Below are 26,355 nucleotides of genomic sequence, written 5' to 3'. Positions count from 1 at the left end.
ATTCACTTTAGATTTGCCACTTCCTGTAAAAAGCCTCTCTTAAAGGAAATGGTCTTCAGTCACGATTGTATTTTAGGTCAAATGTGCCAAAACCTTTCTTTTTAAAAACCTCGGATGCATTCTTCACTGAGGTGTGACATTTCTGACATTGCTAGCTCTGGCTTAGCTTCAGATATATATTTAAAATCTGAATTTGTATTTAAAGTCCTTATCTGGATCACAATAACAAAGATTAATTTTGCCAAGAGGGATTTAGACTGCAGAGGCAAATCTTGGTTAAGGAGTGTTCAGATTAGACCTCTGTAGCTATGAGGGTTTCCAGCCCTCAGTGAACATTTGGTTTGTGGTATAAACTGAGATCAGCAGCTGGATTCTGGGACCAATGTGGAATCTCCCTGTTGGCACAGTCACCTCCCTCAGGCAAATCCAAAAAAAATTCTTCAGGCACTTGTGAAATCTGATTGGAACATCCTGAAGTTTTGATTGACAGTTAGCAAAGTGTAATACTCAATGAAGCAGTTTGTAAGTACAGTAATACAGGAAACTTCCTGACATAGTTAAGACTTAACATTGTGACATTTGGTTATGCTCCCTTTCAAGATATCGTGAATCATTTGGTTTTTTTTTCAATAATCTGACTACTTCAAGATCACTCTTACCCTGGACATCAAAAAGCTAGGAGTAGTATGTTTAAAGAGGCTAAATTCAAACTCTTGAACTGTACCATGACGACAATTCAACACCAGTTGCATAAGGCTATAAGTAACAGAAGCAGGATTGACCTTCCAGTTTTTCAAACCTGCTCATCTATTCTGTAAGATTATCTCCACTTTTCCAATCTCCATGTCTCATTGTCCCTTTCACGTCAAAATGTCTTCAGTTTTAGCCTTGAATATTCTCCATGATTAAGTATTCCTAAGGTAGAAAATTCTAAAACAGTGAAGACATCCTCTTTATTTTAGTCCAAAATGACTGACTCCTTTACCATGAGATTAAACCTTTGAGTTCTTGATTCTCCAATCAGAGAAAGCTCCTACCTCTATCCTATCTCCACCAACTCTGTAGGACCACCTGGTATATAAAAGTAGCAAAACCTAGACACCCTGACTCTGGCATGAATGTTGAGAAACTATTTCATTTACAGGAAAACCAGTGACCATCAGGACACAAATTTAGGGTCATTGCAACAGAACCAAAAAGCACATGAACATTAAAAAAAAGTAGGTTGTTCTGAGCAGCAAGGGCCATGGAACTTGATTCAGAAATTTTCAAAAGGAAAGTGAGTTAATGCTGAAAGTGGAAAGGTTCCCTGTTGAGAATAGGGCTCTCTTTCAAAGAGACAACACAGACCGAATGGGCCAAATAATGGTTCTATTATTTTCATACCATGCAGTTCTTGCACCAACCAGTGAACAGTGCTAGAGAGCAACATCTAACCAATCTTGGGGAATTTCCATGCCTTTCTGAAGAGGATTTGAAACTTAGTAATCCTAGTTGGTTCATACTGAGCAGAGTTCCAAAATAATTACTGCCATAAGAAGTACACAAAGGGAGCTGATGGCCTAGTGCTATTATTGCTGGAATTTAATCCAGAAGCCAAGGAAATGTCCTGCGGACCTGGGATTGAATCCTGTCATGATGGAAACTGAATTCATTAAAAATCTGAAATGTAAGAGTCCAACGATGACCATAAAAAATTGTCAATTGTGAGGAAAACCTATCTGGTGGGCTAATGTCCTTTCGAGAAGGAATCTGTTTGTCCTACCTGGTCTCGCCCACAACACTCCAAATGGGGTTGATTCCTAATTCCATTCTCCAGCAACTAGGGATGAACGATAACTGCTGCCTCATCCAGCCACACACTATCACCATGAATGAATTTTTAAAAAAGTCAAGTGTCCTCTTGGTTCAGCCATTCCTGGGGGAGCCAATTTGTAGTAATAGTGATACAGAGATGCAACTTTTCACATTGAGGTGGTTCTGGCTACTTTTACAATCAAACTGCGCAGAAACAGGCCCATTGGCCCAACGTATTGAGGCTGACCAACAAACACCAATATACACTAATCCCATTTACCTGCACTTAGTCCAGAGCTTTTTATGCCCTGGTATTTTAAGTGCTTCTCAAAGTTTTTTAAATATTACAGCAGCACCTGCCTCCATCACTCCTCAGACAGCTCACTCCATATTTCCACTACCCCAGAAGGGGGGGGAAGAGGGGGTTGGTGGGGAACATTTTCTTCAAATACCCTATAAACCACATACTCCTCACCTTCAAGCCATACTTCCTGGTCTAAGATACATCTGCCACAGGAAAAAAGATTCTCACGACATGCCCTGTCTATGCCTCTCACTTTTGTAGACCTTAATCTGGTCACCCCATAGCTCCATGGAGAACAAGCCCAGCCTATCCAGTCTCTCCTTATAACTGTCACTTTCCATCCCAGGCAATATCCTGGTGAATCTCCTTCACCACCTTTCCAGTGCAATCACCAGTGACAACCAGAACTGCACACAGTATCCCAATGTGGCCTAATTAACATTTTATATGGCTGTAACAAGACTTCCTGTGTCTATAATCTTTGTTCCTAAAAGTAACCATTTGAAGGATATTAACTTTAGTGTCAACAATTCTTGGCCAGTCTTGCATCCTCCCTAAACCTCCGCTCATTCCAAGTATTAGGTATACACTTAGCCTCTCTGCTCCTGTGCAGAGAGATTCCCATTTCTCAAGTGACTTCTCAGCCATAGTTTCCTTTCCTGGATTTGTCCCCAAAAAAATCTTTGTATAAAACTACATTCCATGTCCAAATGATTTTAACCATTCTAACTTTTACTGCACTGGACGTTAGCTGTCGGTGGTAGATCTCAGTCAGGAGCACTCTCTTGGCTCCGATCAAGACCCAATCCAAAGACATGAGCACAAGACATCAGCTGGCACTTTCGTGCAGTACTGACTGGGAGTTTTGCTGTCAGAGGTGACTTGACTTGGGGAAGAAGTTGAACCGGCTGCACAGGATCCCATTGTACTATTTTAAAGAAACTTAGAGGAGTTATTCCATGTCCAGAGGAATTACTTCATGTTCAGTGGCCATCACATGATCAATATCGCTAACAGACTATTCAGATGTTGCTGTTTGTGGTGTTTTCTGAGAGGAAATTGGTCAGTTTGTTACGTTATAAAAGTAACCATATATGCAAGGTTTGTGAAGATTTGTAGCTCAGGTTGAGGTTTAGGGTGTAGGTTTGCTCGCTGAGCTGTAGGTTTGATATCCAGATGTTTCATTACCTGGCTAGGTAACATCAGTGACCTCCAAGTGAAGCTTCACCTGGAGGTCACCACTGATGATGTTACCTAGCCAGGTAATGAAACATCTGGATATCAAACCTACAGCTCAGTGAGCAAATGTACACCCTAAAGTAACCATATATGACTATAAAGCATGTGAAAGGTGTCATATAAATGCAAGCTTTTCTTTCTCATTTTATCCGGCCCCAACCCCCAATTCCATTTCCTGTCCCCCTCCAACTGGCTCAAAACCAACTTGAACCTCTTCTTCTTCTTCGTCTTCTTCTTCTTCGTCTTCTTCTTCGTCTTCTTCTTCGTCTTCTTCTTCTTCGTCTTCTTCTTCTTCGTCTTCTTCTTCTTCGTCTTCGTCTTCTTCGTCTTCGTCTTCTTCGTCTTCGTCTTCTTCGTCTTCGTCTTCTTCGTCTTCGTCTTCGTCTTCGTCTTCGTCGTCTTCGTCTTCGTCTTCGTCGTCTTCGTCGTCTTCGTCTTCGTCGTCTTCGTCGTCTTCGTCTTCGTCGTCTTCGTCGTCGTCTTCGTCGTCTTCGTCTTCGTCTTCGTCTTCGTCGTCTTCGTCGTCTTCGTCGTCTTCGTCTTCGTCGTCTTCGTCTTCGTCGTCTTCGTCTTCGTCGTCTTCGTCTTCGTCTTCGTCTTCGTCGTCTTCGTCTTCGTCGTCTTCGTCGTCTTCGTCTTCGTCGTCTTCGTCGTCTTCGTCTTCGTCTTCGTCTTCGTCTTCGTCTTCGTCGTCTTCGTCTTCGTCGTCTTCGTCTTCGTCGTCTTCGTCGTCTTCGTCTTCGTCGTCTTCGTCTTCGTCGTCTTCGTCGTCTTCGTCTTCGTCGTCTTCGTCTTCGTCGTCTTCGTCGTCTTCGTCTTCGTCGTCTTCGTCTTCGTCGTCTTCGTCGTCTTCGTCTTCGTCGTCTTCGTCTTCGTCGTCTTCGTCGTCTTCGTCTTCGTCTTCTTCGTCTTCGTCTTCTTCTTATGGATTTCTAGCTCAGCTCAGCTCAGCTATTTTCTGAGCATCTCCTTTGATTTTCTGCTGCTGCTGACAAACCGTCTTGTGATGATGCAGTGACCAGCATTTATTGTTGAGAATGCAGTCGTTGACCCTTTGAGCAGTGTGAAGCTGCCTTTTTGACCTGGCAGCCTTCCTGCTGTATATCGTAGTCTGTGCGGTTTGACTGATAGAATCGCTGAAATATCTCCAATCGCTCAAGGGGCAATTGGTCAGTCAAATTAATGAAGCACCTTTCTAGTCTTTTAGAGTTCATCCGTCTGAGCTAGCCCGTACGTAAATAAAATACTTTTGGGGGAAAAAAAAGACTTGATCGTGTTACCACAAACACCCTCTTCTGCTACACATTTAGCTCTTAAACCTTCTCTCCAAATGTGAGGGGGGAGTAAAAAACTTGCCTTTTATTTAGAATGTTCACAATCTCTGGACTTTTCAAAACATTGTATAACCAATTATTTACTGGTGAAATACAGTTACAAAATAGGAAATCATAGAATTAAAAGCACTGTAGCCACATAGATACAACATTGGCTAAGTGACAGCAAACAGTGTGGATGATGGGTCTTTTTTTTTTGAAACTGGACAGAGGTTTACAGTGGACCTTTCCACATGTTTGTTAGGACTCTTGATCTTCCTGATCCATATTAATGACTTACATCTTGATATACATTGGACAATTGCAAAATGATGATATGAAACTTGAAAGCATCATGACAAGTAAGGAGAAGAGGGTAAAACTTCAAAAGACGTGAAGTGATTCATTTTAATACAGTCATCGATAAAGGGAGAACAGAGTAAATTTAAGCTAAATGCTTTGTCCCTCAAGCAGGAGGCAACAAGGTGTTACCTGAAACTACTGTCCCTTACAGAGGTAGGCTAAGTGGGATTCCCAAAACACGCACTCTAGTAAGTTTGCAAAGTTTGAAATAAGCCCACAGAAAAATCCTAGAAGATGAAATCAGATATAGGATTTACAAAGAAATAGTAGCATGGGGTGGATGGAAATTTGTTTTTCTATTCTATCTACACACACAAGACCTAGGAAATGAAGGAAGACTGCATAACAAAGTAATTTACCAAAATTTATAATTTATAACCTGCGGTATTAAAAACTGTTGAGCTGCAACTTCCCAGAGGTCAGTATCTGATGTTAGTTTCCTCAGTGAGCCAGTCCCAGTAGTTTTTCTCCTTTTGAGACCAAAAGCGGGTTTCATCCCATCCAGCAGCTTGGAAGCAGAGATGGACGATCTCTCGTAGGTTGCCAGTTCAGTCTGGGGTCCTGATTATCTTCTGGAAGTCAGACAGCAACTGACTTGGAATCTCAGGATTGTCTATTGAGGCCATTCAACAAGCTCTGAATTTAGTCATGTGACAAAATGGCCACTTATGGTGCTGACAGCCCATCTCGATAGGCTAATTAGAAGTTTATTAAACTAAGTATAGCTTTACCTCCTCCATCAGAGCAAAGTGAAGAGGTAACTTTAAAAGCACTGGAGCCAATTTTAACATAATTGCTTTGGATATTTTCCTTTACCCACAGTGGGCTGGAGGTGGATATTCTGCCTCTGAGTCATCTGTGTCAGCTTTAACTGGAAAATTTATATGAATCAGGGAAGTTCAGAAACTTGTGGAAGTATGAGTGTGATCTGTTTTGGCTATTTTGCCTCCAGCAAACTTATGATTCTTTAAAACAAATATGGATAAGAGTACCATTTTCTTTGGGCTTTCTCCTTGTACTCCCGAGCTATGAAAAGTATGAATAATGCAGAGATGTATGAAGTAAGTTTAATTTCTAAAAGGGGTGAAGGAACAGAGGATCTGGGTGTACATGTGCAAAACATATCAAAGGTGACAGGGCAGGTTGAGAAGTGTTGGACAAAGCAAGCAGCTGCCTAGACAAGAGTTTCTCCAAATTGTGAAAATTCTGACCACTCGTCCTGTCTATTAGTCCTTCACAATTTATCCTGAGAGATCTTTCGTTTGCAGTGACGAGTTGTGGCCATTTCCAAACATTGAAGTGGTGACACAGTGGGGACTGCTTCATGAAGCAATGTCCCAGGTTTTGATTAATGTGGACTTCAAGTACAAAACCAAGGATGATGTATTAACCTGGTACAGAACATTGGTTTGGCCTCACCCGGAGTCTCACTCCAGGAAAATTATGAAGACATTAAAGATGGTTGTGGAAAATATTCATAAAAATGGTTCCAAAGATGATAAATTCATGCTACATCGACTGCCAAACTTGGGACTGTTTTCCCTAAGAAGAGCAGATTAAATGGAGATTTGGTAGAAGTATATAAAATCATGCACAATCTTGTATGAATCAACAGAGTAAAAACAGTTTCTGTTGGTTTAAGGATTGAGAATAACAGAACATATTTTAAGATAATTATTAAAAGAGAAGCAATAGACGCATTAGGGAAAAATGTTTCCTTGAGATGAGTTTTTGAGATCTGGAATGCATTGCCTGACAGTATGGCTGAGGCAAGTTCAATTGCAGCATTTAACAGGAAGATAGATAGTTACCTGAGAAGGAAGAGTGCAGGATAACAGGAAGGAGGTCAGGAGTGGCACTAGGCAAATTGCTCATTTGGAGACTCCGTGCAGACTCTGGGCCAAATGGCCCTCTTCCATTTGTCTATCATTCTCTGATTCTGAGAGAGCCACCTTATGCATTACAAGTGCTGACAAACGATGATCTGATAACCAGCAATGGTTAAGGAAGTTACAAGGTAACTATATAAAGCGTTGTTTGGTCCCAGCTGGAGCATTGCACCCAATTCTGAGCATTGGATTTTGAGAAGATGTGAAGCCTTTCAAGAGGGTGCTAAAAAGGGAATAGTCAGTTGCATTGGTCAATTGGTGAAGCTGAGGTTGAGAAGAGAAACTCGAGCAGAGAAGATTTGAAAATTGATTCAATCGGGATGTTCAACATCATGCAAAGTAGGTAAAGAGAGAGAGTGAGAACCTGGGGATTCCATTGGTGAAAGGGAGCAGAACCAGAGTGCAACGGTCTCGGGTGATTCGCAAAGGTATCAAAGGCACTATAAGAAAAACATTTTACACAGTGTGTTCCTGGGATCTATAATGCAGTGATTTAGGTTAGTGTAAGTTGAAGTGTGGCTTTCAAAAGGAAAAACTTGAAAGTGTTATGTGGAAAGGACAGGGAGTTAAATGATCTACCTTCTTTGTAGATAACGGAGATAAGCTCACTCAGCCAAATGGCCTCCAGTGCTATAACTGGTCTGCAATTCTGTGGTAAGTATTAAAATTGCCCAAGACACTGGAGAGGAACAGACTCTCCTCCTCCAATATAGAAATTGTACAACTGTTCCCTTCGGCCTGAAGGCAGACAGTGCCTTGTTTGATCATCTCACTTAGAAGGTAAATAGGTGTGCATATGTTATTTACATATCAGATTAATATAAAGTTTGCACTAACATGTGACATGTGTAATCTTATTAACATCTGTTTTTATATCAGACAGATTTTGTGCTTGATCTGTTTTGAAAACACATCATTTAAAATTAATTACTGCACAGTTTGGCAATTTTGGTCTCTTTATTTTAGAAAGGATGTAAATGCAATGGATCTGATTCAGAGGAGGTTTGTTTGATTTCCTGCTGTGAGTTAGTTGCCTTATGAGGATAAGTTAGACAAGCTGTGCTTATTTCTGCCAGCATTTAGAGTAGGGGATGACTTGATTGAAGCCTGTATGATCCTGAATAGTCTGACAAGGATCATACCTCTTGTGACTGGGGGAGGTACAGTTGTAAAATTACTGGTTGTTTTTTTCAGGACAAAGTTGAAGGGAAATCCCTTCTCAAAGGGTGATGCAACGTTGGGCTTCTCTGCATCAGGTGGTGGAGTTGGAGTCATTAACACTTTTTAAGACTGAGATGGATGCGGTCTTGTTGGGTAGTAAATGGCAATCAGATGAGTCATGAAAATCAAGTAAAGCACTGAAAACTGTCAGAGAAACTCAGCTGGTCTGGCAGCATCTGTGGAGAGAAAACAGTTAACATTTTGAGGCCAATGACTCTTCAGAAGTGCTGACCAGTCACCATACTTGAAACTTCAACTCTGTTTTCTCCCCTCAGATGCTGCCAGACCTGCTGAGTTTCTTCAGCAGTTTCGGGTTTTGTTTTAGATCAGTAATGATCTTTATTGTATGGCAGAGCAGGCTCAAACAACTAAATGGTCTACTTGCATAGTAACTTACATATTGAAGAATGTGGGTCAAAAAAGTGTGGTGCTGGAAAAGCACAGCTGGTCAGGCAGCATCTGAGGAGCAGGAGAATCAATGTTTCGAGCATATTACATACTTATGCTCCAAGTGCTTGTGCTCTCTCATAACCTCATTTCCAGAGCTATACATTTCATCTCATCCTATCAACGCAACTTATTCCTTTCCACCTTAAATTTCTCCATTTCTCTTAAATGCATTTAGTGTATGTACCTCGAGGATTCTTTTGTAGCCCTAGATTCTACACTTCCATTTCCTCTCAACAAAGTTTCTACTGAATTAGATTCAGGGCTCTTCTACCTGAGTGGTGAGGCACATCATCGGCTATTAGTGTAGAACCAGAGGAAACTTGGCTACACGCAAAGTGACCATTCACGGAAACTAGCCACCTATTCTAATCTCTCATTCCAGTTTCTGGTCTGTAGCTTTTGCAGGTTACCTGGTTTTAGGTAGATTTTGGATTCCTCTTAAATAGTTTGAAGGTTTCTGCCTCCATCAAAACCAGCAGCAAATTCTTTCTACATGGAAACGTTGTTTGACAGGTCCCCACTAATTCTTGTACCAATCACCTTAAAGCTGTGCCCCCAGTAACTGACCCTTCCAGGAGGGGAAGGAGGCCTTCCTTGTCTGCTCTTTCCAACTCCTCATTATTTAGTTCCCCTTGATTAAAGCATCCCTGAGCTGCCTTGGTTCTAGGGATCACCCTAACCTGTCCAATCTTTTTTCATAGCTGCTACTTTCAAGTGTTGGCAACCTACTGTTAGAATACTGAATGGACTCTCAAATTCTTAGCATTCACTTGTAACTGTGTGTTTTTTGTCGCTGTTTATTTATTTATCTATGCTACGTAACTCTGTGATCTGCCTGTATTGCTCACAAGACAAAGCTTTTCGCTGTGCCTCTGTACATGTAACAATAAATTCAATTCAATTCAACCTTAGTGTAAATCACTTCTATTCTGTGTCTGTGCTGACACCTTCAGGGGCCTGTGAATATACACTCGAAGGTCCCTTACTTCCTGTAATTCTCCCCACCCCACCCCTCCCAAGTAACAACTTCGAATTAGTTGTAGGAGGCATGATTGGAAAAATTGCTGTTAACAAAAGTTGGCAGGTAACTTATAACAGAAAATGGCTGTTGACTGCAGGATGATATTAATGGTTTGGATGAGTGAATGCAAAAAAGAACAAGGAATATGCTGTTAAAAGAAGCCCCCCCCCCCCCCCCCCCACCAATATTCCCCTGTTTGTGTCTTCCCTTGCTTTGTTTGCCCTCTTCTCACATGCATAACCTCACATCTTCTCTGGATTGAATTCTATTTAACATTTCTGGAATTCTGCATATAGTTCTGGTTGCTACATTACCAAAGGGATGTGGATGCTTTGGAGAGGTTGCAGAGGAGATTCACCAGGATGTTCCCTGGTATGGGGGGTGCCAGCTATGAAGAGAGGTTGAGTAGATTAGGGGTATTGTCATTAGAAAGATGGAGGTTGAGGAGGACCTGATTGAGGCCTACAAAATCACGAGGTATGGACAGGGTGGATAGCAAGAAGCTTTTTCCCAAGAGTGGGGGACTCAATTACTAGAGGTCACGAGTTCAAGAGGTGAGAAGGGAAAAGTTTACGGGAGATATATGTGGAAAGTTCTTTACACAGAGGGTGGGAGGGTGCCTGGAACTCTTTGCCAGTGGAGGTGGTAGAGGTGGGCATGATAGCAACATTCTAGATGTATCGAGACTGATGCATGAATGGGCAAGGAGCAGAGGGATACAGATCCTTGAAAAATAGGTGACAGATTTAGATAGAGGATGTGGATTGGCGCAGGCTTGGAGGGCAAAGGGCCTATTTTCATGCTGCAATTTTCTTTGTTCTCTTTTGCTTCCACTCGTCTAAACCATTAATATCATCCTGCAGTCAACAGCCATTTTTTTTTGTTATAAGTTACCTGCCAACTTTTGTTACCAGCAATTTTTCCAATCATGCCTCCTACAACTAATTCTCAATCTTTCATACATCCTAAATACCATTTAAAAATTGCTTTCCAATCGCAAAACTTTGTTTGCTATCCTGAAGCCAATTTTGACCCAACTTGTCACATTACTCTGTCCTGTGGGCTTTGCCATGTGCCACCTTGCCAAATGCCTTACTAAAATCCATATCGATGCTACCGACTACACAATCTTCATCAATCCTCCTTGTTACTTCCTCAAAAAATTGAATTAAGTTTGTAAGACATGACCTTCCATTAATAAAACTATACCATCCTCGATTAATGTCTTTCTAATTAACTTAATCCTATCTCTCCGTATTATTTCTAGTCATTAGCCCATCGCTAATATAAGACTGACTTGCCTATAATTATTTGACCTATTTTTGTATCATTTTTAAGTAACAGTGCAATGTTTCCAGACCTTCAATGCCTTTATCTAGTGGGCATTACAAAATGATGCTCAGAGGAAATGCTCTGCTATTTCCTCTCCTCTGGCTTCTTTTAACAGCATATTTATCTATTTATTTATTCACCTTCTCTTAGTCATTTTCGTACTTTCATTGCACTAATAAAACACATTTGGATTTCCTTTACTTTTATCAGCCATTTTTAAATATTGTTTTTGCTTTCTTAATTTCCTTTTTCACTTCACCCATGCGCATGTTTTGAGACTATGGCAAGTTTTATTTTCTGCTTGCCTGGGCTGGATTTGGGAGTTTCAGAATAGGGCCATGTCTGCAGTATTTGACTTTTGAATGCCACACACTGATTTTCCTTCAAAGAGCCTTATCCAGTCGACATCATTGCTTTGCAAAATTTGCCTAATTCCATGTGTATGTGTGCCGCACGCACTCACTCAGATGGACGCACACAGACAGACAGACACTCTCTCCAAAATGGAGACCCTCCACTACTTCATTCACCTGCCTAGTTTCATTCAGTAAAACTATATTGGGCTTGTATCTATGTAATTGGTGGACAAGGTTCCTGGAAAGTGCAGAAGATTGATACTGCCCCTTCTTTCCATTTGGGGTGGAGCCTGGTACGATTGCAACATTTAAAAGGCATCCAAATGGGTACACGAATAGGAAGAGTTTGGACAGATATGAGCCAAATGCTGGCAAATAGGACCAGATTAATTTAGGATATCTGGTTAGCATGGATGAGTTGGACTGAAGGGTCTGTTTCCGTGCTGTATAACTCTAGGACTCTATTTAAATAAAAGTCCAACCTTGGTCAGTCCGCTACTTTTGACTCTATGGTATTGTACAGTGGGTTTTTGCAACTCAAAACCTTTATCTGTGTTTCCGATCCACCGATAAAGCAAACTGAAAACAGCACTGACACTAATCAACTTGAGAGTTGGAAAGGACACTACATCAGCAGTTGTCAAAACATAACACTTCCTATAGAGATTGTCAAGCTGGATCATGGGGAAAAGTTAGTGATTGGAGAATGGCCAACATCAATGCTGGGTTCTGCTGATCCTGCATCAATTGCAATTGCAGTGCACAGTATTGGAAAAACAGAAGTGAGAGGATGTAGCCATTGGAAAAGTTTGCATAAGTTGAAGCTTTTTACTCAAGAATTAAGAAAGCTAAGGGGTAACTTGAGGAAAATTTTCAAGATTATGAAAGGGGTTTGCTAGGGCTGAGATAGAGAAGAATTTTCACCTTTGCTAAATATTATAAATATAAGATGATAAATTTAACTGAGAATTCGGGTGAAATCCCTTTACCCAGGCACTGTTGAGAATGCAGAAGTCAGTACCACAGGAGTAGGTCAGGCGAATAGCATAAATGATGTTTGATAAATGTGAGACAGAAAGGAAGAAAAAGAAGCTTAATGGGGTGATAGGAGGCAGGGTGGGGAAAAAATATCAACACCAGCATAGATCTGTTGGGCTGAATGGCGTGTTCCCGTGTTGATTATTTGTAATGTTCTGTGGCAGTCCTCTCCGAGATGGTCGCAATTTTGATAGCACTGTTTTTAAAAAAAAAAGTCACATTTTGACTACCCATTGTGTGGGAATGAAAGCTTCTCCGTTTTACTTTCAATAGCCTCTAATTTTTAACAATGTTCCCTTGTCAAGAAAGAAATAGTAGGTGTTTGGAAATTTTTTTACATGGTGAGTAGGGAGAATGTAGAATTTTGGAACAACAAGCAGCAATATTACCTTGAGAGTGTGCAAGAAAATGTGGAAAAAATGCAAGGAAACAGATTTTGATAGGTCAAAGAACCTGTTTGTTCTGAAATGATCTGCAGCCTGACTGCTTTTGCATGTCTGAATCAAAGTTGCCTGAGCGAAATTGTTTGGAGGGAGAGGGATTCTGATGAGGGACATTTTATCGAATTATGAAAGTACAGAAGGACCTTATTTGATCCATTATGTCTGTGCCAACTCTTTGAAAAGGTATAGTTCCTTTCCTCTGCATTTTCCCTGCAGTGCTTAAAAGTAATCCCTTTAAGTATTTATCCAACTCCTTCTTGAAAGTTACTACAGAATCTGTTTCTACTAGTCATTCAGGCAGCACATTCCAGATCATAATTCATGGTGTTTTAAAGAAAAGCATGTCCATGTCTCCTCCAGTACCCTGCAAACTTATCTAAGTTTGTTAAAAGTATTTCCACAGAAAGGAAGAAGTGGAGTGGCTCAATGTTTTGTTAAAATGACCTAAATTTCATTAAGCAGTGTCTCCTTAAAAATGATTCCAGAATTTAGGCCGATTCATCATTACAGAACTTGATTGAACAAGAGGCCCTGGTACAAGCTGATCTTAAGGCATTAACAATTTATTGCTGCATTTCAGTTCAATGTGGATTAATGTCATATTTAATCATTATCAAAGTTGTTTCACAATTTTTTGTGGTTAGGATTTAGACCTAAAATCTTCTAACTTAGGTACACATGCTACCCTGGCTGAGTCCTGAGAGGTGGGAGGATAGATTATTTAGTTTGAATTATTATTGATTTTAAAAAAAAAAATCCTGTCCCTTTGTTTCTCCCCTAGGTATCAATGTAATATTCAGCACTGGCCTGTGTATTCTACAGCTACTAGAACCTCGGCTACTCGCCATGTCTGACGTCTCTGTGCTTCTCCCGACCCTGCTCCGGATTCCCGTCGATGTGTAAGTACAACATCGCCTTGAGATTTCCAAGCCTCTTCCAGTTGTTGCTTGTCAGTAGATGAGTCTCTGCACGTGGGTAGCGCAGTGTAGACATGGCCCAGACAGGGCACCTCTGGTTGAAAGTTCACTTTATCATCCATGTAATGTGTTCAATAATTCCGGTCAGCTTGTCAGTCGGTAGCAGAAGTTGACAGTGAAGCTGCTACTCAGTCATTCTTTCAGGAGGGAAGCCTACCAGGTCAGTAATGCTTTCCAGACTAGGGGTACTCATGGTTCCTGGTCTGCTTTATAGCAAGGAACTGAACTGGACTGGACCAACCACTGAAATGTTGTGGCTATGAGAGCATGTCAGAGTCTGGGAATTCCAAGGTAGATAACTTATCTTATGACTCCTCTGTGCCTGTCCTCCTACAAGGCAAAAGTCAGGACTATGATAAGATGCAGAGACCTAGGCAGGTGGAGAGAACCTCCATGAACCAGAGTGGAGAAGTCCAACACGGTTGACGATGAAGAGTCTGCTTAATTGGCACCCCATCCCCCATGTAGAGTGTTCATTCCCTCCATCACTAAGTGCACAGTGGCAGCAACATGTACTGTCCGCTCGTACCAATGTAGTAACTTACCAAGGCTGCTCCAACAGCACCTCAACTGTCGGCCTATTGACTCCCACCCAGAAGGATGTGGTCAGTAGCTGCAACAGACCACCACCACCAGCAAATTCCTTTCCAAGTCACTCACCATCCTGACTTGGAAACATATTGCTGTTACTTCACTCTCAAATCCCAGAACTCCCCCCTCAACAGCACTCCAGCCATGATTTAGGGTGGTTTAAGAAGGCAGCTCACTACCACCATCTTAAGGGTAATTTAGTCATAGCAGACAAATCATGGAATTGCTAGTGACACTCAACCCATGGATTATTCACTCAGTGGTAGCACTTTTCTTTGCTAGAAAGTCATGGGCTCAAGTCTCGCCTCTATAATCTTTGCTGATTTTTTTCAGTTCAGTATGAAGCGAGTGCCACACTGTTGGAGATGCTATTATTAAATGAAGGCAGACATAAGATTCCAAAACAGAATTTTGACAGAGCGCAAGACATCTTCTGGACTATTATGTAACCAATAAAAATGAACAAGTTAACTGATTATTTCTCATTGCTGTTTGTGGGAGCATAATGTGCACCAATTGACTGCTGCACTTCCTACAGCACAGCTGTTGATTATAGATTTTAAAACAAAACAAAAAGTGCCTTGCAGCAACCTGAATGAGAATTCCCATCTCCAAGTTCAGGCTCAGAGGCAGCACCACATCCAAAATTTGGGAGTTCACCACATGCAATCCCCAATTGTTCATTTCCAATTAACCAACCTTCTAAGGGTAATGATAAATGATTTGTCTTATCAGCAAGTTTCACATACAGTGAACAATCTTTTAATGATGTTTGTCAAAATCAGTAGCGTACAGACTGTTCAACTGGAAAGTTACACCTTGCATACATGGGCCAAATTAAATTCTCCTCCCTCATGAGACTGTTCCTCATAATGTCATGTCACCAGATGGTTCCTATCAGCATTGTTCATGTTGTGTTTAATGATCTTCCTTTACTGTCAACAGCGCATCATTCTTAGCTCTCCAGGAGTGTGGGATTTTACTAAACCACTTGAGTTGCCAAAAGTTATTTCCTATTCCTCAAGTTTTCACTCTTCTCCTGTTAACAGACCCTGTTACTAGTGATGAGTGAAGCATTTCTTCTCAGGATTACTGAGCCCTTATGTTCTACCGATAACATTTTTTATTTTAGTTGGTGCTGTTTCATTTATTGTATTGATAATGTTTTTTTTTTCCATCACTTAGTCACCCCACACACATGCAGGCACAAGTACACACTTTCACGTCATTCAGCACTGACACTGTCTTTCACTGTCTTGCTTGGTTTTTTGCTCTCGCTCTCGCTCTCGCGCTCTCTCTCTCTTTATATACACTTCCTTCTTGTTCCCTCCCCTTGCCTCCGCCCTCACTCTCACACACCACTTCCCCCTCCCCTCTCTGGGCCCTCCCTTTTTCTTTTGGGAGGGAGGAGCAAAGGAATGTAACCACATTCATCAGGACACCTCCCAAATCCAGAAACAAAAACAGAGGTTGGTGAAAAATCTTAGCAGGTCTGGTAGCATCCATGTGGAGAAATCCAAGTTAACATTTCAGGTTCAGTGATCCTCAGAACTGCTATTCCCTCAGAGATCAGAACAGTTCTCTTTTTCTCTCTGGACTCAACGTTCGCTGTTGTGTTTCTGATTTCTCACATCTGCTGTTCTTTGGTTCCCAAATCCAGAAGTTATGGCAGGTTTTTAAAAATCTTTTTTGTTACATTTAATTTAAAATGATTCAGGATCAACATAAATTAAACATGAATTAACATGCAAGTGATGCTTCGAATAAGATGAAGTTTGTTTTTAGTTGATGCAACAAATGTATTACTCAAACACCTAATTTGTTCCCATAAACATAAGCCAGGACATAGTTCTGCTATAATGCTTTTTTTTTATTTACATAGAGTAGGTCAAGAATCTTATCTGGCAACACTTAACAACCAGTATTACAAGTATAACTCTCATCAGGCACACTTCCATGAAAACAATGCCATTTGGGTCCTGGCAATCCTGGTGGTGTAGCTCTCCAGAGTTTCCTTTCAACTGATCAACCAGTAAACCTCCAGTCACAGCTTGACCACCTCCCAGGAAAACGTCTAACTCTTTAATGTTTCTGAGCTATTTTCTCAACTGTCTAGATTGCCTCCAAGAAATCCTGTCTCTGTTCTTCCAAATAGAAAAATTAGTTCTTCCTGAGAGGAATTTGCTTCCTTTCCTGTCAGGAATTCTGTGTTCCTCTTTGCTTCTGAATGCTTTCTCTTTCTGTGCTCACTACCTTCACTTTCCCTTGTGTCTTTACTGTAGTAACTTCTTAGCCTGATATCTCTTTGTCTGGCCGCAGGACTTTTCTTTGTCCTTTCTGATATTGCTTCCAGGTCAAGGGACACTACAAGTTGCAGACTAATATATCTTACAACTGTTCCATTTAGATTTGTTGCAAACTCGAGTGCTTTTCAAAAAATTATTAAAATTAATTACAGATCCAGCAGACCTTTTAAAGAAATTGTAAGTTCTCCTTATTCCATTTCTGGTAAAGGTCATTCCAAGCTCCCATTTCTAATGTTCACATGCTGTCTCTCACAATATAGTATTAAATTTTATTTTGGCCTTGTCTCTCTTGCATTTCCTTCCACGTGAGTGATTTCCATGTGGATAGAGTCCAACAAATATTGTATCAGTTGATTTTCCACTTTTGCCCAAGTGCCAAAACAAATGGATTGATCGGGGATGGAGGATGTATTACTGACCGGCTGTATACATTGGAATGTGGACAAGTCTTCAAAGTAGTTTGATAGTTTTGGCACAGGCCCCCAAGTACAAGTGTTTTCTGAATGTTTTGTGTCAAATGAAGGCAAGACAAAGGATAGCTGGACCTTTGGTGGCTAAACCAAGAACTGCAAGGATTTAACCTTCCAGCCTGCACCCACTGCTTTACCTGCTCCCTGACCACCTCTCAGCTACCAATGTGAAACGCTGATGGTTTTGTTTGTCAGCAAGATTCCATTCTGCAGCCGACGTGGCAAAATTTTGCCATATGACGACTTTCTGGTGATGGGCTTCCCTACAAGTGTAGAGGGGTGGACACAGAAATTGATTGATTGCATTTATGTTGCGCCGTGCACGTCCTCGGGGATTCTCAAAGACTCCATCATCAATCAGAGGGTTTTGATGTGTTGCATTGAAACACATCTTTTGTTTTAATTGAAACAATGGTTCCAGCTAGCAGAGAGATTCCTGTTGCCAAGGCAACATACTGTGTATGCTGGACATATGAAGTAAAAACAGAAAATGTTGGAAATACTCACCAGGCCAGGCATCATCCATGAAGAGAGAAACTGGGTTACCCTTTCAGGTTACTGGCCTCTCATCAGAGCTGAAACAAGTTAAAGGAACAACCAGTTTTAAGCTGATATATAGACCAGGAAAGTGAATGGAGAAAGGTGACAGATTAATCAACAAAAGATTAATTAACTGACTACTTTTCAAAATACCATTCAATGGTGTGAAGCTCTTTGAGGAATCCTGGGGATACACACGGTGCTATAAAAATGTAATCAATTTCTGTCTCTAAATGCCTCGCTGAAGAAAAGCTGATAGCCAAACAAAATCCAAAAAGTAATTTTGGAAGCTGTGATCATCTGAGGGGGAAGATTGGCCCAGCTTTTTTTAGATTCATAAGATCATCGAATCATTACATTGTGGGAACAGACCATTTGGCCCATGGAATCCAAACAGCGTCCCACCCAGACTTACCAACCCTCTCCCTACAATTCCTGTAACCTTACATTTCCAATGGCTAATCTGCCTAACCTGCACATCTTTGGGCCATTTTGTCATCTGAAATAGGATCCTTAATTCAGCATTCAGTCAGTACGGCCCTGGAGTGGGACATGAGCCCACAATCTCCTGCCTTTGTCAAAGAAGGGCCGGGTCTGAAGCGACACCACGTATAAAATGCTAGACTGGGGATGGTGGGAAGAATGTACCCAATGCCACCCTCAGCCTGATGGCCGCCTTTGAGCATGTCTGCATCAAGCTGTGCGTCAACCCTCATACCACTACGTACTGAGGTTCTACCTGTCCCCTGGTGTTACAAAGGATAAGTCTAGTCGCCTTGCCACAGAACACTCTAAGTAGTTGGACCATCTGTATTTCCTGTCCCTTGTGGAATGATTTGTGATAGAAAATACCTTTGACTATAAGTCCACCAGCAAGTGGTCAACACATAGCAAGCTTGAGACCCTGTGGAAAAAGGAGAAGGTTGACCTTTTCAAGTGGCTCCCTAAGCAGATGTTTTTGGCAGAATGTCTTACTGTCCGAACTTTCCAACAGGCACCGAGACATCGCTTGGCTGGTGGTGAGAAGGGCACCAACTGTGAAATCCTTCACATATGCCCGGACATTCTGTGCCACAGCACCATGCACTCAAAACGGCTGCAGGGGGATGGAGACTGTCGCACATCTCCTGCTGGAATGTGCCTTTACATAGGAAGGCTAGAGAGAGATGTGGTGATTTTTGTCGAGGTTCATCCCAAGCAGCTCTGTGAAGGAAGACTCTGCTCTACGGTCTGTCCCCCAGGACACATGAGACAAACTCCAATTGTGCCTGGAGGACCATCAACTCATTGAAAGACGCTCCATGGCCTGTCTGAAACTTGCTGCTCTTCCAGTTGAAAGAGCTGACCCTGACCAAGTGTTGCAGTGTGGTCCATTCCATGGTCCAGGACTATATGTACTAAAGCTTGGGGCAACTGCTGCTGAGATGCAGTAGGGAAAGACCACCATCTAAGACCTTTCTGCAAAAGTACATTGGAGGTCTGTTCAGTTATCAGACTCTCTTGGTACCTCAAATACATGCAAATATAGTCCTGTATAAGTAAGAGATGCCTTGGGCTTTATTTCTTTGTTCATTAGACAGATACATGAATGAGCAGAGGGATATAGACCCTTAGAAAATAGGCTCAGGTTTAGAATCGAGGATCTGGATCAGCGCAGGCTTGGAAGGCCGAAGGGCTGTAATTCTTTTTGTTCATAGAATGCCAAACTTCCAAAGTTATTTGTTTCACATGCAGACTGTAAGGAAATGTTCAGTAACTGTGTATTTATTATAAGGATTTTTTTATGAATAAAATGTATTTTTGCAAAAAAAAAGGTGGGTTTACAGGGATTGTTAAGGGAGCTGGGTGTGATTGGGATGGTGTTTGGAGGGTTAGTGCTGACATGATAGGCCAAATGGCCTTTTTCTACCCTGTAAGATTTCTGAGATTCTAATTGAAGAAAGGAATAGGTTCAAGGGAGTGAATGCACGACTCCTGTGCCTAAAATGCTAATTGGAGTTCATTCTGATAATCAAATTGACTAACAGGACAATTCAATGAGCAGATCATTTTGTGTGCCTGTGTTGGTTGCACTTTATTTCGCCTCGCACCCATACTCTGTCTTCCTTTTTCTGAGTGAAAACAACATGGACGATAAGTTACAGTGCAACAAATTTGTGAGTGTGCAATTGTTGTAGGTTGCTAAAGTCCTGTCTTTCCAGCCTTCATCAAGTCAAAAGACTGCTAGTCTTTTCAAGGCTGTGTTAATCAAATGGTTTGAGTAGTTTAAAACATCGAAGGGGGAAGGGTTCTTTGAGTACTTGAGTGAAATGAATGAAGGACAATTAGTATAGAGTGACAGGACTATTTTCTAAGAGGGTAATGGGCCATACTACACTTTTGTCCAAACAATGAGCCAGCATTTGCTGTAGCAGGGCATTTAATACTATCTGCCATTATTTACATTTACCCCTACACCCTTTTGGCTGGGGTAAAAAGCTATTTCCTCAAAAGTTGCTGAAAGTGTAAAAAGATCGTTATTATGTTATGAGAGTTGGGCCAAACAAAATGAGCTGTGACCTTAACCCAATGTGATATAATGGTTCGGGTAGTAAGCAGCAAGGATAGAGAGGATGAACTAAAAAATTAATGCTGAATCACTACAGTAAGGGACAAAGATAAGAGATAGAGAATGTAAATGTAATATTTGACTTTTTAGATTTTCTCTGGAAGATTCAAGACCTGAGTTGCCACATTTATAATAGTTATTCTTCATTGCCAAAGAGGCTGATTGAGAATATTTAACCAGTCATTGCTGAGAGCAGGGGGTGGGGGGGTGCAATATTGTTGCATTGTCCCTCATCTACAAATTCATAGACACACGTGATATTCTGGGAACCTGGGTTCAAATCCCATTGTGGAAGGTGATGGAATTTGAATGTTGTTTTCTAAAAGATCTGTAATTAAAGGTCTAACCATGACCATGAAACCATTGCCAATTGCCATTAAAAACCCATTTCCTTTGGGGAAGGAAGTCTGCTGTCCTTGCCTGTTCTGGCCTCTGTGACTCTGAACCACAGCTATGAAAATAGCTCTTAACCGCCCCTGAAATGGCTAAGCAAGCCATTCAGTTGCTGCAAAGTCACAAAGGAATGGAACCAATGGACTCCCCTCCAACCTCCCAACATCAATCTAGACACCATAAATGATAACAGCAAACACAGCCCTGTTGATCCTACAAAGTTAGCCTGGTTAACACATGGTGGCTGCTGCTAAAACTGGGAGAGCTTTCCCATCAACTAATCAAGCAACAGCCTATTGTTGCATCTAAAGTATAATTCCAAAAGTATGGCTACATCCCAGACAATACCATCACCATCCCTGCAGGACAAACCCAGCAGAGATAATACCACAGTGGTGTACAGTCAGGAGGGAGGTGCCCCAGGAGTCCACAACATTTACTTTGGCCCCTCTGAGGAAATTCTGTCAGATGTGTTAAGGAAATTTCCTGCTGCTGATCACATACTGATCTCTCCCAAGAGTGGTAATAACACAATGTGTTCTATATGGGGGTTTTGTTGTCCATTAGCAATAACAGCTCAACAAAGCCACTGCTGATCATAATGACCAGATTCTAAAGGACATAGCTGCTAGACTGGGTCTGTAGCAGGTGGTAAGGAAGCCAAAAAGCAGGAAACGCATACTTGATCTCATCGTCACTAATCCACTTGCCACATCCATCACAGTGTTGGTTACAGTGACCACCACAGTGTCATTGTGAAGACAAAATCCCATCTTCAAATTGAGGATACTCAGTTTTGTAGCGCTATCACTGTGTTAACTGGGATAGGTTTTGAACAGATGTGGTAACTCAAGACTGGGTATCTAGGAGGCATTAGGGGCCATCCATCTTCAACATGGTGGCTTAGGGCATCCCCTACTCTACCATTATCATTTCAGCAGAGAATCAACCCTGATTAATTACAGAATGCAGGATGGCACATCAGGAATACAGTCAAGAGTGTGTTGTTGGAAAAGCACAGCAGGTCAGACAGCATCCGAAGAGCAGGAGAATCGACGTTTCAGGCATAAGCCCTTTATCGGGAATTGCCCGAAATGTCGATTCTCCTGCTCCTTGGATGGTCCCTGATGTGCTGTGCTTTTCCAGCCCCACACTCTCACCTCTGATCTCCAGCATCTGCAGTCCTCACTTTCTCCAAGTTGACATCAGGGATAGCGCCAGGCACATTTAAAAATGAGGTATCACCCTGGTGACGGTGCAGCACTGGATTCTGTGCATCCAAATAGCATCACCAGCAACTGAGAGACATGGCTAAATAATTCCACAGCTAAAGGATCAGATCAAAGCTCTGCACTCCTGCCACATGCAGCCATGAGTGGTACTGAACAACTTGGAGGAGAAGGCTCCATAAATATCTCCATTCTCAATGATGGGGGAACCAAGCCATCCATGCAAAAGATAAAGTGGAAGCATTTGTGGCAACTTTCAGCCACAAGTGTTCAGTTGATTATCAACTGGTCCTCCTTCAGAGACTCCCAGCATCACAGATGCCAGTCTTCAGCAAATCAAAAGCCACACAACCTTCTGCATCTATTTCTTATTTGGAAAGCTGTTCACAGAGGGGTTTCCTCACCACCTATCTGGGTCTGGTATAGACTCAGGGACAGAGATCGATCACTGTGATTTGGCAATTTTTTCATTGTCATGTGACTACCAGGCTGTTGGATGAACTAGATGGACCTTGGTCTTTGTTATTTCAGCAGTTCCTAGGAGCCTGAGACTATTTTCAATTTCTATTTTCTTGCACAGTAATAATGCTTATCTTTGTGCCAAATATTATGAAATTATAGGGAAAGCTGTGGAAATTAGCAAAAATCACAAATTTTTGCAACCTGGCTCCAGTGTACGTTTCTCCCACATTTGATACGTGTCACTGAGCTGTGAAGTTGTTCTTGTATTCTGTGTAAAACTGACAAAGCTTTGCACAAGCACTTAAAAAGCACTAATCTGTAATAGGGTGTTTTTTTTTTGAATCCCCTTCATGTTAAAACTAATAAACTCTCAAAGTGAAATGACCCACTTTGAATGGAGTAACTGTGTTTGAGTAGGCTCCAGAAGTCTACGTGTTCAGTCATCACCCTTCTCATCTGCAGCCGCGGGACCTTCCGCCATTAATCTCACACCACAGCCTTTTGAAAGATTGAATTGAGCACGGCTGATGTTTGCACTTACCTGTCAAGAGAGTTCAGGGATGTTTGCATTAGGGTGCTTGATGCAGTCTTGGTTTCACTTAATAGAGAGGGGTGGGAGAGATGTTTCTATGGAAACGGTGCCAGTGCCACTTTTGGCATCTGCCTTGAGGCACCTTACAATGTGATAGTTAAGGAGGCCTCAGTGCTTTCACTGATTAGGCCCATCTTTCACCTTTCTGTCCTAGTGAACAGATTTCATGTCTTCACTACCTAAGAATTAAGGATTCTGCACAAAGCAGTTTCACAGCTGATTGTCAAAACCAAATTTAAACAAATGTTCTCTCAGGATTAGTTTGATTTGCTTTGTGGACCCACTCTTTCAAACTATCCACTTGTTTTGCCTTTTGTAAATTTCTTTGACATCTCTTGAGACCTGACTTTTTTAGACACAAGTTTCTCTTTTGAGCGGATGGCTTTTAAATCAGACTTCTCTCTTCAAGTTAAACAGCTTTGAGTTAAATGGCTTGCGACAGCCAGAGAAATTGAGTGTCACCTTGTCTTTCAGAATCAGCAAAGTCCAAGTCTTAATATTTCTGAACTAAAAACACCAATCTCTAGTTTTCCTGGTGAATAGAGACCTAGGTACACTATGATAGTAATTAAGAGTGACCATGAAAGGAAGGTGTGCATGACCACCCAGATGTCTGAAAGTGCTTTACAGCCAATGAAATGCTTTTGACTTGCAATGTTGTAATGTAGGAAATGTGGCAGCCAACTTGTGTGCAGCAAGCTCTCACTGGCAATAATATGATTAATGGTAACGTGTTTTAGGGATAAATACCGGAGAATTGCCCTGTTCTCCTTCAAAGTAATGCCCATGATATCTTGTACATCCACCTGAGAGGGCAATTGGGGCCTCTATTTAATGTTTCACCTGAAAGGTAACAAGGTTCAAACATTACCTAACCTTGAATCAGAAAGAGCTTTTTACAAAAAACGTTTTAAAGATTCCTACAGACTGTTTAAATTCCTCGATGTTGCCAGTAAACAGAGCACTTTGACTTTCTTTTAACTGAGTCATTTAATGAGCTGCAAGTATTAAATTGCAGTTGGCGAGAGTACTGTAGTTAAATCTGGGTTGCTGGCAAGGGACCTGGTAGTTTGAACTGGGAATTTTGTGGTAATTTCCATCCCAGTCTTTGGCATGTAACAGAGCTAGCATCTTGACTGGAAACCCTCTCATCTGTTTGTTCTTGAGCTGGCCTGTCAACGATTGCAAAATCACTGTTTGAACAGAATTTTCTAGCACAGAAACAGCCCAACCAGCCCACGATAATGTTTATGCTCTACCTAACTCTACTCCTCCCAATTATCAGCATCCCCTGTTGTTGTTCCTTCTTCCTCATGCACTTACCTAGCTTCCCCTCAAATGTGTCGACACAATTAATTTGTCTTACACCAATGGTGTAAAGTTCCATACTTTAATGGTCTCTACCAATGCCTAATGCTAATCTCCAGCTTTTTCACTGTATCTTATACATTGTTTCAAATAATCATCCAAAGCCTCAGGAGTGCATTCCATACCCTAATTACTCAGAGTGAAAAAAATGTTTTTTGTTGCATCACCCTTGCTTCTTTTGCACATCATTTTAAATCCATGATGTCTTGTTCTTTTTCCTTTATGAGCAGAATCAGCTTTCCTGTCTACTCAATGCAGCTCACTCATGATTTTGAGTACCTCTATCAAATCTCGCCACAGCCTGCTTCTCTGAGGTGAACAGTCCCTAAAACCATAAGATAAAGGAGAAGAATTTGGCCCATTGAATCTGCTGCACCATTCGATCACGGCTATTATGTTTCTCAACGCAATTTTCTCACCTTTTTCCATAATACTTGATCCCTTAAGCAAATTAAGAACAGTCCCAACCTCTTTAATCTATCCTCAAAGCTGAAGTCTATCATTCCTGGAATCATTCTTATGAACTGCTCTGCACTCGCTCCAATGAATTCACGCCTTTCCTATAAGGTGCCACCCATAACTCTATTCAACGCAAGTGACTTCTACAGGTTCAAACAAGTGATTTATACAAATTCAACATCATCTCCTTCCTCCTTTACTCTCCCTCTATTTTAAAAAGTCAGAGACCTATATACTCAGTTAATTGCTCTCTCGACTTGCCGCATTACCTTCAATGATCTGTGCAGGTATACATCCAGGTGTCTCTGCTCTCATATCCTGTTTGGAATTGTACCTCTTCCATTGTACTATCTTTCAATGTTCTCCAGCGCAAGATAAGCCACCTCACATTTCTCTGCATTGAACCTCGCATGCCACCTATCCATCCACTTCTCCAACTTGTCAGTTGTTTTGACCTTGCATCCTGCCATCCTCACAGTTTGCAGTTCTTCCAAGTTTTTTGTGTTTTTTGCAGGATCATTAATTTTTTTTTTAAATTCACTCATGAGCTGAATCATCTGTGGCCAGGCCAGCATTTATTGTCCATCCCTAGTTGCCCAGAGGGCAGGTAAGAGTCAACCATATTGCTGGTGGGTCTGGAGTCCCATATAGGCTGGACCAGGTAAGGAATGCAGATTTCCTTCCCTAAAGGACATTAGTGTGCCAGTTGGGTTTTCCCAACAATCGACAACAGTTTCACAGTCACCATTTGGCCTTTGATTTCAGATTCTTTATTGAATTCAAATTTTACCATCTGTCATGCCGAGATTTGAACCCAGGTGCCCAGAACATTAGCTGAGTTTCTGGATTAATAGTCTAGTAATAATACCAGTAGACTATTGCCTCCTACATAATGTATATCAGAATAATGTGCATTACATTGAGCTGAGGAATTCATTTGTCTGTTTGCTCCCTGCCCATGTTATCCACTTTCTCCCTTTCTTTCCCAGTGAGCCCATTCAACTGCCCCATCACCTGACCTCCCTTACTCTCAGCAACTGCCCCGTCACCTGACCTCCCTCCCTGTCAGCACCTGCCCCGTCACCTGACCTCCCCCCTCCATGTCGGCAACTGCCCCGTCACCTGACCTCCCTCCGTGTCGGCAACTGCTGGCTGAAGTCCCAGAGAGCTGCTCACCTCCCTAGCTCAGTGCTGTCCATCACTGCCACCACGTGTCGTTGGACATCCTGTTACATTGCCACCCTAGCTAGGATATTCCCAACCCTGATTCTGCAAATTCCTCACCTTGGACATGTAAAGCCTGCCTATTGTTTACTGTGTTTGGTTGTAAGTATTGTGAAATGCTAAACAAAGGAGGAAGCGGAGAGCATTGATAAATTCAGAAGTACATTAGATGAATTTCTTGAAGGTAGTAATATTTGGGAGTACTGTATGTGAGTAATTTTCAATGTGACTTGTGGGGAATATAGCGTGTTTATGAGAAACACGGTAGATAATGATAAACTCTCTGTTTTTTTAGGACAAGGGAACAGGAGTGAATTTGGGAAACATTTCTACATGCAAAGTATGGTAGAAATGTTGTGTTTGTTAATTT

At 41.6% G+C, this 26,355-nt stretch overlaps 1 protein-coding gene across 4 annotated transcripts in view; it reads left to right on the top strand.

Annotated features, from left to right (window-relative positions):
* LOC140493723 (TBC1 domain family member whacked) overlaps positions 1-26,355 on the top strand; it is a 115,435-nt gene that overhangs the window by 26,807 nt on the left and 62,273 nt on the right. For all 4 annotated transcript variants that reach the window (XR_011963752.1, XM_072592506.1, XM_072592505.1 and 1 more), the window contains one exon: positions 13,548-13,665. Coding sequence is in view for 3 of the 4 variants with exons in the window: in XM_072592506.1 (XP_072448607.1) it covers positions 13,548-13,665 (118 nt within the window). In the remaining variant the exon portion in view is untranslated. The remainder of the gene's footprint in view (positions 1-13,547; positions 13,666-26,355) is intronic.

This window comes from Chiloscyllium punctatum, chromosome 22, assembly GCF_047496795.1.
Source record: "Chiloscyllium punctatum isolate Juve2018m chromosome 22, sChiPun1.3, whole genome shotgun sequence".
Taxonomy (NCBI): Eukaryota; Metazoa; Chordata; class Chondrichthyes; order Orectolobiformes; family Hemiscylliidae; genus Chiloscyllium; species Chiloscyllium punctatum.
This window is presented reverse-complemented; position numbering and strand designations above follow the sequence as displayed.